The sequence below is a fragment of the Helianthus annuus genome, chromosome 17 (genome assembly GCF_002127325.2).
Source record: "Helianthus annuus cultivar XRQ/B chromosome 17, HanXRQr2.0-SUNRISE, whole genome shotgun sequence".
Taxonomy (NCBI): domain Eukaryota; kingdom Viridiplantae; phylum Streptophyta; class Magnoliopsida; order Asterales; family Asteraceae; genus Helianthus; species Helianthus annuus.
Window position 1 is genome coordinate 150,780,633 of NC_035449.2, and position 14,494 is coordinate 150,795,126.

The 14,494-nt window shown below is 35.9% G+C and overlaps 1 protein-coding gene across 1 annotated transcript; it reads left to right on the forward strand.

Moving 5' to 3' along the window:
* Window positions 1-4,906: 4,906 nt before the first annotated feature.
* LOC110924864 lies at window positions 4,907-8,529 on the forward strand. The gene is made up of 2 exons (XM_022168847.1): window positions 4,907-6,199; window positions 6,364-8,529. Exons 1-2 carry the CDS (start codon window positions 4,907-4,909, stop codon window positions 8,527-8,529), a joined length of 3,459 nt encoding a protein of 1,152 aa, XP_022024539.1.
* The last annotated feature ends 5,965 nt before the right edge of the window (window positions 8,530-14,494 follow it).

Sequence of the window (14,494 nt, forward strand, 5' to 3'; positions counted from 1 at the left end):
GAGGACAATGTGTAATTTAAGTGGGGGGGGGGGATGCTAAAACCTTGAATTTTGCAAGTCCTAATAACAAGCCTTACACAAAACTCTATTGGAACCGCTAATGACCCCAAATTTTTTCAAAAAACTTTTCATTTTTTTTACTTGTCTTGGTTTAATTTGGGAATAATCAATTCTAAAATGGTTATATTTTTACAAATTTACAACCGATAGCGTCATGATAAAAAGAACCAACATAAGAAAATTATGAAATGACATGACAAATCTAGTTAAAATTTGATTATATATACTTGATCACATTATAAACCCTTTCCCACAAAAAGTGAGTTTTGAGCCTTTATTGAGCATACAAATATACATCTTTAAATTAAATGCTCATTTTTCATTTCTTGTGTGAATAGCCGCTTGGTTTCTTACGACTCTAGAACTTGCCATGACAATACATTCCCGGTCGTTACCAACTTAAACCCAAGTAAGTAAATGATGGAGGCATTAGGACTAACCCTTTTTCTCTTCAACACCATTATTTTTCACTTTTTTATCACCTACCCAAAATCCCCTAGTTAACCCCTTTGATCCTAAACCTTTTCGTTTCTTAACCCACAAAACAAACACTCTTTACCCACCAAAACCCTTTTTATTTTTAAACCCTTTATTTTAGTAAAAAGCTCGGTTTTCTTGTGACGCTCCTTATCAAAAAAAAAAAAAAATAAAATAAAAATAAAAAAAAACTGAAGTTGAGCAATAAACAAACAAGTTTCTCAAAGAAACTTTGTTTGAAAATGCTTTGTTTGAATAAAAGTCACAAAAACAAAAAGTTTTGCGACAACCGACGCTTTTTACGCTTTTCGCCCTTTTACTAGCCACTAACCCAAAACCACCTACCTTTAACCCAAGCCTAACCCTTACCCAAGTCCTCTTGATATTTACAAAGGTCTATAGTTAAAAAGGAGGAGGATTGATTGCTTGGCAAGCATATGATAGAAGTAAGTTCCATGCCGGTCTCGAGTGTTTCACAAAAATACATCTTCCGCCGAGTGTTGAGTGATCTCCCGTGAGGTATGTGAACTTGTATATAAATGGAATTTTAAAGAGGCATGTTATGCCCAAATAAGTAATTTCTCTTATGAAACGTTCTAAATAAATCATAACGAATAGGATTGTAAATAACATAAAAATAAAGCCTAATAAAGATCTTGGATTCCCGACACTCAAGACAAGCCCAAAACTTCTCTTCTACCCATTCCATTTGGGAGTGTAAGCTACATTATAAAGAGTTTTGCTTGAGGACAAGCAAAGATTCAAGTGTGGGGGTATTTGATGTGTGTAAAATGCAACATATAAATTACATCAATTGAGCCATAAAACTAACCCTTTTTTAGTACTAATGTTGGAAAAAGTGTGCTTTTGTCTTCCTTTTGTATTTTCAGGACTAAATGAGCGTAAATGAACAAAAGGAACAAATATGCAGCAAAATCTAACATAAATACAAGAAAAGGAATAAACGTGGCATGCCCGACCCCTCGACAGCATCTTCCCAAGCAAAAACAAAGAAACCGAAGGCTGACCACGGCCCCGTGCCCAACGGACACGGGAGCGTGGCCAGGTGTCTGCAGAAAAGACAAAATTGTAGAAGCTTCTATTCCCCACATGGGGGCGTGCCCAGCTCCACACGGGCCGTGGTCAACGCTAAGATTCTTAGAATCTTGCAAATCTTGATAGTAAAGATACGCTTCTGCACACGGGGCCATGCCCAGCGGACAGGGGGCGTGTGGAGCTAATACAGACAAATTGCAATTAATCAAGAAAGAGAAAGGGGATGGACACGGGGCCGTGCCCAATGGACACAGGGCCGTGTCCGGGCGTCTGTGCAGGCTATAAATAGGGGTGCTTGGTTCACTTCAAAGGCATCCCTTGGCAAACCACCTCTCTCCCACTTCACCCACACTCCACCACCACTACAACCCACATCCACCACCATCATGCATGATCCATCATAGAGTGTGTGTAGTAGTCTCAGGATCCAAGATTGATAGTAAGAGTTCTTGACAATCAAAGGCCATGTTTGCCTAAGTCTTTTACATCACTTGGTGAAGACAAGCATTTAGTGTAATACTTTTGATTTTTAATCTTTTCGCACTTTTTATTTGGTTTTGTATTAATGACTTTGATAACTAGTTTCTTACGTTGAAGATAAAACTTCCTTATCATTTGTCCGTGGTGTCTTGGCATTATTTTGCTGTCTATATAAAATAAAAGATTTTCACCATTCATATCTCTACGGTCTATACAGAGATATGTTGGCTACCTGGTCAGGGGTTAAGGGAATGGTTTGGTAAGGTTCTTGCTTTGTTCAGTGTATAGATCCTACAAGGACCCGGGTCAAGCTTGCTAGGACCTCCTTCAATACCCACTTGTATTGGATGGCGGGGGTGGGAATGGCTTGATCCCCTCATATGTAAACTACTATTAATACATTAACCCGGCTACTTGGGATTGTATCCCTGCTGACTCAAACCACTTAGCCGAGGGTAACGTTACCTTCAAAAGAGGGGCCTACCACATTACGCATTAATAACTTAATTAATTATCTTCCAATATTCCGACCCTTTGGGATTGTATCCTTGCTGATTCAAACCACTAGGTTGAGGGTAACGTCACTTTTAAAAGAGAGGCTTACTACTATAACTAAGATAATCTCTTAAAAAGTGCAAAAGTGCGGAAATCATCAAAGGTTACACTAATGACGAGTCGAATCCAAGTGATTCATCTTGTCTATCTGTTTTTATCTTATTTTTCAGCATTTTTAGTATTTATTTTCATGTTTAAAACCTTTTCTAAAAGTTTTGATTTGATTAGACGTTGAGGATAAACCTGTACTAAAAGCTCTTGTGTCCTTGGACGACCTCGGTATCGTACCAACGCTATACTACACTCACGATGGGTGCACTTGCCCGTATGTGTGTTTAGTGTTAGTAGAATATCGTGTTTATAAATTTAAAACTTGACTAAAGTGTTAAAAAAAGGCTTAAAATATTAATAAAAACATATAACACACTACGCACATCAATACCCAACCACCAACGGCGTCACCAGCCACCACCGCCCCCACCCCATGTACCATCGCCACTGTCACCACCACCATCTTCCACCGCACCCACTTTCTCTCTCTTTTCTCTGACACCATTATTCAGCGACGACAGAGACGGTGTGTTAACCGATTGATGTGACATAAGTAACAGCGATTCGCCGTCCTTCTTCTTCATCTTATAACGCCTGGTTATGCTGCAACTGCTCCGATGAAATGAGAATGAGTTAAGGGGAGATGTGAATTGTCGTCTCCAGCTTCTTGTTGTTGTTGTTTTTCCATAATAGACATAGAGAGAAGGTTCGATTCCTGTGATGAGAAGCTTCCAAACGGATTATCCCAAAATCACTCTTAGGTAAGGTTATATGTCGACAATTGATAGGGTAAGCAATACATTAATGGTTGTATTTGGAATTTACAGTGGTGATGATTGTGTTTGGGTCTTGACCCTTTGGAATCCGCTGTTCAGATTGTGTTAGAGAGAGAGTGAGAAGAGAGGGTGAGAGAGACAGAGACAAAAATTATATTTCTTTGATTTTTCAATTTATTACAAACTAGTCCTTAAACATGAGTTGTTTTACACAATAGTTCCTGAAGAAATGAAACGACAACAATACCCTCATGTGTAAGGCTCTATATTTCATATCGGTGGATTAAAATTTTTAATAATCTTTAAAACGAAAAGGGAGGCTCTATATTTCATAAATCAAGAAGGAATTTTATGGAAACAATTATTCTGGTCAGCAAAACATTATGGGAAGGACAAGAAATGAGATGTGAAAGACTAGCTTGGATAAGAATCACTGGGGTGCCTTTGCAACTTAGGGATGAAAACTTTTATAATACGATTGCAGAATTATATGGTAAGATTGTGATGAAGTCAGAATTTACGTGGAGTACACCTAAGAATCATGAGTCGGTATGTGCGGTGGTAACGGAATCTGGCAAACGTATTGAGGAAGCAGTCCAGGTAGATTGGGAGGAGAGCTCTCATCAAATATGGGTTTCTGAGGTTATCGAGACGTCCACCAATAGATTTCTGGAGGAATTGGTGTCAGCGGTGACATCGGAGCCGATAATGCAGGATGGTTCGGATGAGGAATCGGTGGCAGGGGATACCGATGAAATGGAAGAAGGTGAAATCAGAAAGGGAGACCCGGTTTCGTCGGAGCCGGTAATCCATCCGGAGAAGGAGGTAGTTCAAGCGGCGACAGGAGATGAAGGGTCAAATTATGGAAGCATGCATGGGAATGTGGAAGGGGTGCATGGGGAACAGGGGGGTTCGAAACTTGACAACTCTTTTCCTAGGATGATGGAAACATTAAATGAAGGTGGGGCCAGTAATGCATGTGTGGGGAATCCTTTTAATATGGGGAATAACGAGAAAATGGGCCAAAGAAATGAATTAAATTCTAGGAAGAGAAGGAGGTGCATGAGGAGCCCAACAACCCAAGAAAAGGACGGAAATGATAATTGGGCCCAAAGGTTCAAATTCCCTAGTGGGTTAGACCTTAACAGCCCAGTTAGGGGTCAATATTCGGAACAAAATGAAAATAGCAACAGAAGTCAAGGGACAATAGAAAAGGAGATCGGTATTGGAAGCGGTGAACAGAGAAGTCAAGAAGAGGCACCGGATCCGTCCGATCAACACCAATCTGGGCCGCTTGAGGCTACAATTGATGGAGCAGAGGAGGTGCATGAGATTGACAAAGAAGTGCTCGAAACAATTCAGTTGGGGGCCAGACTAGGTTTTGATTTGAATGGAGCAGTAGGGCAACTGAAGAAGGCAATTGTGGATGAAGGTGGACAAAATGGTTTACCATGAATTATTTGTCCATTAATCTAAGGGGGATACGGGATTCCAAAAAGGCGGATTGGGTCAGGGGATTAAAAACAACGCACGGAGCGCATTTCATCGCGATTCAAGAAACAAAAGTGCCAGGTAATATAACTTATATGGTAAATCGATTCTGGGGAAGATCGTTATTTGAGTTTGTAGCAGTAGAATCAACGGGAAGGTCGGGGGGTCTACTTACCATCTGGGATCCATCGATTTTCGTAAAATCCGGGGTGGTAAAAAACAGGAATTTCTTGGCGGTGTTTGGGAATATGTTAAGCTCAGGGGAACCAATAGCTGTAGTGAATGTATACGCTCAAAACGATCCCGGTGATAGACGCATTCTATGGGCTGACTTGATCCAGTTAAAAAATACATTTAGTGGGTTGTGGGTATTCTTAGGAGACTTTAATGACGTTAGATGCCAAGAAGAACGTCTAAACTCAGAATTCCTAGCTTTGAATGCATTACACTTCAATCAATTTATAGCAGAGGCGGATTTAGTAGAGTATCAAATGGGGGGCAGACAATACACCTACAGGTCGGATAACGGAACTAAGATGAGCAAATTAGATAGATTCCTGGTGTGTAGGGATTTTATGGGGAAATGGCCTTTGGCGTCATGTATGGCACTGTCTAACATGGCCTCAGACCATTGTCCTATTTTGTTGTCTACGGTCCAAACCGATTACGGGAAGATTCCATCAAGAATGTTCAACTCATGGTTTGAGATTCCGGGGGTTGTGGATCACGTCTTACACTTAATGGGGTCGTTTTATTTTGAAGGCTCACCGGATTTGGCTTTAGATGTAAAACTGAAGTGGGTCAAGAGAAGGTTAAAGGAATGGATTGGAGCTAGGAAAGCGGAAATGGATAATTCATACACTTTAAAGCTAAAAAGGTTAGAAAGTCTAGAAATTGCGGTGGAACAAAGGAGTTTGGAACAAAACGAACTAGAGGAGAGGGTAAGTTGTAAGTCGTATATTCAAGAGGCGGACAGATTAAAAGCTATGGATCTAAAGCAAAAGGCAAGGGTTAAGTGGACAAAAGAAGGAGACGAAAACACAAAATACTTTCACGGGGTGATAAACGCAAACACCAGCAATAACAGGATTCACGGCTTATATATTGAAGGGGTATGGGTTTCGGATCCACCATTGGTAAAAGATCACATATTCTCTTACTTCGCGGATAAGTTTGCTGAACCAGTGAATACTAGGCCAATGTTGTCGTGCTCGTTCTTAACCCAAGTGACAGCCGAGGAAGCCGAACTTCTGGTATGTCCTTTCAGTTTATCAGAAATAAAAAAGGCAGTTTGGGAATGTGAGGGAGACCGGGCTCCTGGGCCAGACGGGATAAATTTCAAATTCATAAAAAATTCTGGAATGTACTAGAGGGAGATTTTGTGAATTTGTTTCAACATTTTTTCTCGGCTGAGCAGTTAAATAATGGTTGTATGTCCTCTTTTCTAGCCCTTATTCCAAAACGAACGGATCCAGGTGGACTCCACGAATACCGACCGATCAGTCTAATAGGGTGCATCAACAAAGTGGTGTCCAAGGTACTAGTAAACAGGTTGAAGACGGTGATTCATAAACTAGTATCGGAGGAACAAACGGGGTTTTTAGCGGGAAGAAGTATTCTTGACGGAGTGATTATCTTAAATGAGATTATACCTTGGCTTAAAAGAAAGAAAAAGGAAGGAATGATTTTCAAAGTCGACATCGAAAAAGCTTATGATTCTCTAAGTTGGGATTTTCTTAATTCCATACTTGGGCAAATGAATTTTCCGGTGAGAGCGTCGGTCCTCGTAAACGGATCCCCAACACAGGAATTTAATTGCTCGAGGGGACTTAGGCAAGGAGATCCTTTGTCACCTTTCCTATTCGTCCTAGCGATCGAGGCCCTTACAGGAGTAATGAAGCAGGCCTGTGAGATTGGGGAGTTTAAAGGCCTAGATTTGTCACAAAATGGGGCTCCGATATCCCACTTCTTATACGCCGATGACGTAATATTCGTGGGTGAATGGAGTTTCAATAATTTGGTAGTCTTGAAACGCTTGCTTAGATGTTTCTATTTAAGCTCAGGCTTAAAAGTGAATCTGAAAAAGAGTAGTCTTTTTGGGATTGGTTTGGAAGACAATCAGGCTCAATTATTGGCAAATATGATGGGGTGTACAAGAGGGTCGCTCCCTTTTAAACATTTGGGATTACAAGTAGGAGCCAATATGAACCTAATAAAAAATTGGGACCCAGTGGTGGAAATATTTCAAAGAAGGTTATCGCTTTGGAAGGCCAAAACACTTTCATTTGGTGGTCGTATTACCCTGGTATGCTCCGTTCTTAATGCCTTACCTACATATTACTTTTCCTTGTATAAGGCTCCAATGGGGGTAATAAAAAAGTTGGAAAAGATACGTAGAGAGTTCTTGTGGGGATCAATTGAAGAAAAAGAAAAAATGAAATGGGTGGCTTGGAAAAATATGATGACACCAAAAGACTTGGGAGGTATGGGGCTCGGATCACTTAGAGTAATGAACCTAGCAATGCTCTCAAAGTGGTGGTGGAGGTTTAAGATAGAGAAGCATAGCCTATGGAGGAAAGTTGTGTGGGAGATTCATAAGAATGCAAGAGATTGGAAGTTTATTCCACTAAAATCATCAATAACGAGCCCGTGGAAACAAATTTTCAGCATTAAAGAGGATTTCAACACTGCTGGGGTATGTCTGGAGTCTTTGTTTCGAGGTAGACCGAGATGTGATAGTGACATTTATTTCTGGAAAGAAAGGTGGCTATTTGAGATTCCATTGTGCGAAAAATTTCTGTCTCTATTTCAGCTTGAAAGACAAAAGAACGCTCGTGTAAAGGATCGTGTAATAAATGGGAGTTCCGGACCGGTGCCGGTCTTCTCTTGGTCCCGTTCTCCGTCGTCTACAGAAGAAATACTTGAGCTGGATTCCTTGTCTGATGCTTTGACTTGTTTTCTGTTTGAGCATAATTCGGATACGTGGACCTGGGCGTTAGATAGCTCGGGATTATTCACTGTTGGCAGTGTAAAGGATTGCCTCCAGAAGAGGTTGTTCTCGGATCTGCATGTGGAATATGAGTGGAACAATTGGTGCCCGAAAAAGGTAAACTTTCTGATTTGGAGGCTAATACAAGACAGAATACCGACGTGTACGGCCTTGGCGAGACGGAACATCCTACTCCAAGACGATATCTGTAAGATGTGTGGCGAAGTGGTTGAATCGGCTTTTCATCTTTTCGCATCATGCAGAATCGCGGAACAAGTGTGGGAGTTCGTAGCTCGATGGTGTCGAATCCAACAGGTCTACGCGTTAGAGCTAAAGGATTTGGCGAATATACACAAAAATAATAATGGTTCTCAAAGGTGGAAGAAAGTCGTAAGCATGGTGACCAAAGCTGCCATTTGGGTTATTTGGAGGAGCCGAAACGAGGCGGTGTTTCAAGGGAAACAGCCATGTGTGAACATGATGAAAGAAGAAATGAAGATGGTTGGATACATGTGGTTAAAAAGTAGGGCTAAGAACGTTAATATCTCATGGGGTGAGTGGTGTAATTTCGATTTAATTAACATTGGTGTATAATGGTGATGTAATAGTTGTAATCTGGTGATCATCTGGCCAACAATTTGGTTGCCCAGGTGAATATGAAATAAAAGTTTTTGTTGATCTTTCAAAAAAAAAAAAAAAATTTGAACAAGGGTTGATTGAACGGGGGTCGAAATTCAACGAGGAATCAAGTGGCTAGTCGATTAAAGCTTGAAATATTAGTAAAAGTTGGTTTCTTACTTTCTTTCTTGTATTTTACTGAGTAAATTGCCAAAATCATCCCTGAAGTTTGGGTATATTTGTCTGTTTCATCTAAAACGGTTTTTTTTGTATTATATACTCTTCACTTTGAGATTTTTTTTTTCATTTTCATCTAAACGTCTGGCTTCTTTTGCAAAAATCATCCTTGAGATTTGGGATCTTTTACCATTGTCATCCAAATGTTTGATAGAAAAAATAAAGAAAATTAGACGTTTGGATAAAAATGACAAAAAATCCCATAAGTGAAGGCCTGTATAGTACAAAAAAATTGTTTTGGATAAAACTGTCAAAAATACCCAACCTTAGGAACGGGTATTTTATTATTCTTGAAGCTTGCAATTGAATTAGATTTCCTTATGTGATTATATACTTGTTTGTAGTTAGATGTCTTTGTGTAGTTTTAGACTTTGTTAATGTTTTTGAATCTTCTTATTAGTTGATGGTTTAGGGTTTAAGGTTTTGGTTATTGATTTTAATGAAACTTTTATTTTGATATCTAAAATTTCGTCCCTGATCACTATAATTTGAAGCATCGTAAAAATAATAGTGTATTTTTTTTAGGCAAAAATCTCAATCATTCCTTTTAAAATTTGATCAAGCTCGTTTCAGAAATTAAATCCTGAGATCATGTAACCGATTCAGACTTTCGGAGTTAGAAGGACAATACTTAATGCTCATACTCTCACGTGTAATAGTTTAAAACAAATATTAGCATTCAACTGTATGAGGAAAATGATGTATTACTAACGCTAAGCATAACATGTGTCATCAACTTTACCAGTATACTTGTAGTTTTAACTTAGAGAATTGATATAAATTATTCTATTGTTTGTGTCCTTAATAATAATAATAATAATAATAATAATAATAATAATAATAATAATAATAATAATAATAATAATAATAATAAATTTAAATAAATAAATAAATAAATAAAAAAATAAATAAAAGGAAACAAAAGAATGCATAAGATTTTCAAGGAGAACAAATAAAAAAATAATTGATGTGATACGACGATAGTGTGTATATCCTTACCATGTTTACATTTGAAAATTTGAGAGTGTGAAAGGAAGCTTTTCGTGTATTATTTTGTTCTACAATAATTGTTTGATGAAAGATTTTGCAACATGCATTTGAAGAAACTTTGATTTACATCTCACCTTCATTATTAGTCCCTTTCTAAACCATCCAAGACTTATATAGCTCAATAATGTATTTAGGATATCAACTCTTGCCCCACTTTCTTGTTATGATGAACCCTAACACTGTTCCTTTACTTGTTATGACAGAGATTCATAATTACATATGTCATATAAAATTTTATTTAATAAGATGTGTGTCACACACAAAAACACACACATATGAGTTCAATGACTAACACAAAAAATAGGGAATCAAGAAACTACTATTTTTACAGTTAAAAAATCATTAAAAAAATCTTTCTACATATTTTATGAATTTTTTTTTCATATAAGCATATGTAGAAGCCGTTCAAATAAAAAAAAAATAATCTTTGTAAAAAGTTCTTTTTTTAATTTTTTTCTATTCAATTTTAAACTTTTTTTATATCTCATTTTATTAATAAAACAACTTTTACATGTGTTTATATGCAAAAGCTACGAAAAAACTGAAGTAAAAATTATTATTTTTTTACTTCAAAAAATGATTTTTTTATGGTTCCATGGTTCCTCACTTTTTTTGTGATTTCCCTTAAACCTCTCTCTCTCTCTCTCATACACACACACTATATATATATATATATATATATATATATATATATATATATATATATATATATATATAATGTAAGTATCTATAGAAAACCCACTTTAATTTAGAAAACCCGTGAAACTCAAAGCTCCCGATGTTTTTTTTTCTTGAAAAAATTTACACATGTTATATATATGTTTTTAAGGGTTTTGGGCAAAAAAAAATCAAAAAAGCGCCGAGTAGATATTTAAAAAAAAAATAAACAAGTTTTGGTGTAACACATGTTACAAATATGTCAGATGAATGTAACATGTGTTACACCAAAACTTGTTTATTTTTTTTAAAAATATCTACTCGGCGCGTTTTTGATTTTTTTTGCCCAAAACCCTTAAAAACATGTATATAACATGTGTAAATTTTTTCAAGATAAAAAAACATCGGGAGCTTTGAGTTTCCCGGGTTTTCTAAATTAAAGTGGGTTTTCTATACATCCTTCCCCTATATATATATATATATATATATATATATATATATATATATATATATATATATATATATATATATATAGGGGAAGGTTCATTTTAGAAGAAATTTAATATGAGAAGAAAAAGAAGAAAGGACATATTAGTAAAATACTATTTCATTTATAACTCATATCATTAATTTTTAACTCTTTAATTAATTATTCAACTAATCATTAATTATCCTCATATAATCTACAAAACCTACACATATCAAAATTTTCCTATATATACCCTACACATTATATAATTTTATCCTACACAGTCGAAATTTATCCTACACACCTCGAAATATATCCTACACAACTTGTAATTTATCCTTCACAACTAGTAATTTATTCTACACTTTAAATTAAGTTGGTTTTTTTTTTTAATTTGGAAAAAGTATATATTTTTAAAAGGAGTTACAAATTTAATTTAGCTAGTTATTAAAGGGGAAGAACACAAATTAATGATTTTTGTAAGTTTACCAATATACCCTTATATTAAACTTAAATGCAAATATTAAATGAAGTAAAATGAAGCATTCTTATTGGTTGAAAGTTCTTCTTTTTTCTTCTTACAAAAAAGTTCTTCTCATTTGAACCCTCCACTATATATATATATATATATATATATATATATATATATATATATATATATATATATATATATATATATATATATATATATATATATATATATATATATATAATGAAGGGTTCAAATGAGAAGAAAAATTTTGTAAGAATAAAAAGAATAAGTTTTAAGCGAATAGAAATACTCCATTTTACTTCATTTAATATATGTATTTAATGTTATTAATAAGGGCATATAGGTAAATTTATAATTTTAATTAATTAGCTAACTAAAAAAATTGTAACTCACTTTTAAATATACTCTTTGAAGATAAAATAATTTTGGATGAAAGACAATTTTCGACATCTGTAGGATAAATTTTAGTATGTGTAGGACAAATTCTTACATGTGTATGATAAATTTAGATATGCATAGGGTAAATTTCGTTAAATGTAAGATGTATGTAGGATAAATTTTGAAATATGTAGCATAAAATGTTTTTTGCTTTATTAATGAAAGATAACATAATTAATGGGATGAGTTATAGCTATTGAATGTTTTACCATTATGTCATTTCTTCTTTTTCTTCTCACATTAAATTTCTTCTCATATCAGTTAGGGAGATTACAAATAAAGGGTATTTTTAGGCCATAGATTATTAATAAATAAAACCTTTGCAAGGATACAGTTAAATCAAAATGGCAATTTATTTCATGATACTAACATACAACATAAGTATCATTCCAGCATTCATATACAAGTATCATCAACAGTCAATGCAAATTCAAAGGCTGCAGAAGTTGGACCCATGCTCCAGAAGATAAAAACAAGTATTGCATAAGTTTTAGAAAATAAAAAACAAGCATTTTATAACAAAGCACTTAAGAGGGTCTAAAAACATAACCTGTAGGATCGCTGTACGACCTGACTGAGTCGATCAGAAGAGTTTTTTATCCGAATCAAAGGCGGAATCAATGACACGGACGCTCGATACAATTTAAATGTCTCGTATATTGATATAATAGTGATTACAGCACCTGGAGACAATCCGGCAGCACTTCGTTACCGAATACAAGATCTAATTCCGCTTCAAATGAAGCGGACCATGCTCCTATTTATAGTTGACCTGATTTCGCTTGAAATGGTACTTGGTCATTTCAAGCGGAATCACCACTAAATACGTAAAACTCAGTTTCTAGCAACTCGAGCACTGATTATCCTATCCTATCTCATTACATGACTCGATACAAGACGAAGTCAATAGACATAATGCACTAACATAACCAAATAGATATATATGAATACATATACAAATGCTTCCAGTTGAAATGCAATATGCTGAACATTATAAATTTGCTAACAAAATTACAACGATAAACATTAATCGATCAAAAATAAACATTATAAATTTGTGACAATAATTACAACGATTTGTTTCTGTGTTAATCTCATGATAATGCTTTTTTATAATTTTTCTTTGCTTTATAGGGGGAAGATGGATGCTTCCCTCCATAGGGCATACAAGACACAGTTTATTGGCGGGAGCCCGCCATATTTAACGTATAAAGTTTTTTTATACGTTAAATATGGCGGGCTGCCACCAATTGTATGCCCTAGGAGACAAACACCTATCTTTCCCTTACATAGATGAAACGCGTGGCTGTAGAGGGTTACTTGCGGGCCGATAACATCATCATGTCCAGTTCTGCGTCGAAGAATACCCACTCCGAGTTGAACGACTGAAAACCATTGCTACCTCTACGCTCGCTTTTAGCCGTTGAATGGGTGCTGTTTTAATGCTGTTTCATTTTTCCACACAGAACCGGACATAATGATGTTATTTGTTATTATTTTCTTGCGGTTGCGCTTGCTGCGGCTCCGATAGTACCAACAGGTAACCCTCTACAAGCCACACGTTTCTTAAATATAGAACACTCCTTGATAGCATGAAACTTTCTTAGCTAACTTCCCTTGAATTTCTACATCCTTCCAAAAGAAAAGAAAAAAGAAACGTATAGATAATGGTTTATTAACACAAACCCTGAAAATTTTATAACTAATCAAGAAAACTATATTTTACAAACCTGGTTAAAAATTTTTTATAACTAATCAAGAAAACTATATTTTACAAACCTGGTAAAAAACAACCTCCTCTGTTTGCTCCAAAGGAACCGATTCAAGATGCTTAATCTTCTAAGTGATAGACATGTTGAATGGGTTAGCCCCATTTCAGCAAATGCAAAGGCGCCGCAACATAAACCCACATCCTACATAGCTTGTTATCGATAACGAGAGATTAGAGGCCAGTGCCTAGAACTAACCACCTGAAATTTATAAACAATATAATGATGATGATAATTCTTAATATTATAATTATTTGATAATTAAAAAGCATAAAAAGTTACAGCAGAAAAAGTTACCCTTGTAGAGTTGTAGCTAACCATTTATAGTATAAGAAAAAAACCGACAGCTTGAAATGGGTCTTAGATTGCGCGACTGCAAATGCAAATTGTTAATTAACACGTTAATCATATGTTGGAATTAGAAAAAAAGACTGATCAATTAGATTGTTGCCACTTATAACCAACCATATAAAATTGATAAAAAAGGCTGATCAATTAGATTGTTGCCACTTACACTAAAATATAAAAAAAGGCAAGATTTCAATTGTTACATACATCTTCGGGAGGATTCTCAGGTGGGAAAAGACCTGATGCCTTGCACTTGCTTCAACAATGAGCCCCCGCTGATGAGGCAGAAAAACCCTAAGAGACCAGTTGGCTGTGCAGGCCCACAAACCTAGGCATGGGCAGGCCGATCTCATTCTGAAAAGGATTTAAATTGGTTTATATTGGAAGTTTGTGGGAAGTTGATGCCACTTGAGAATGAAATTCTATATTAAGGCCTTGCATTGGTAGCAACGGTGGGCCGAAATCAACTCAGTTTTGGTA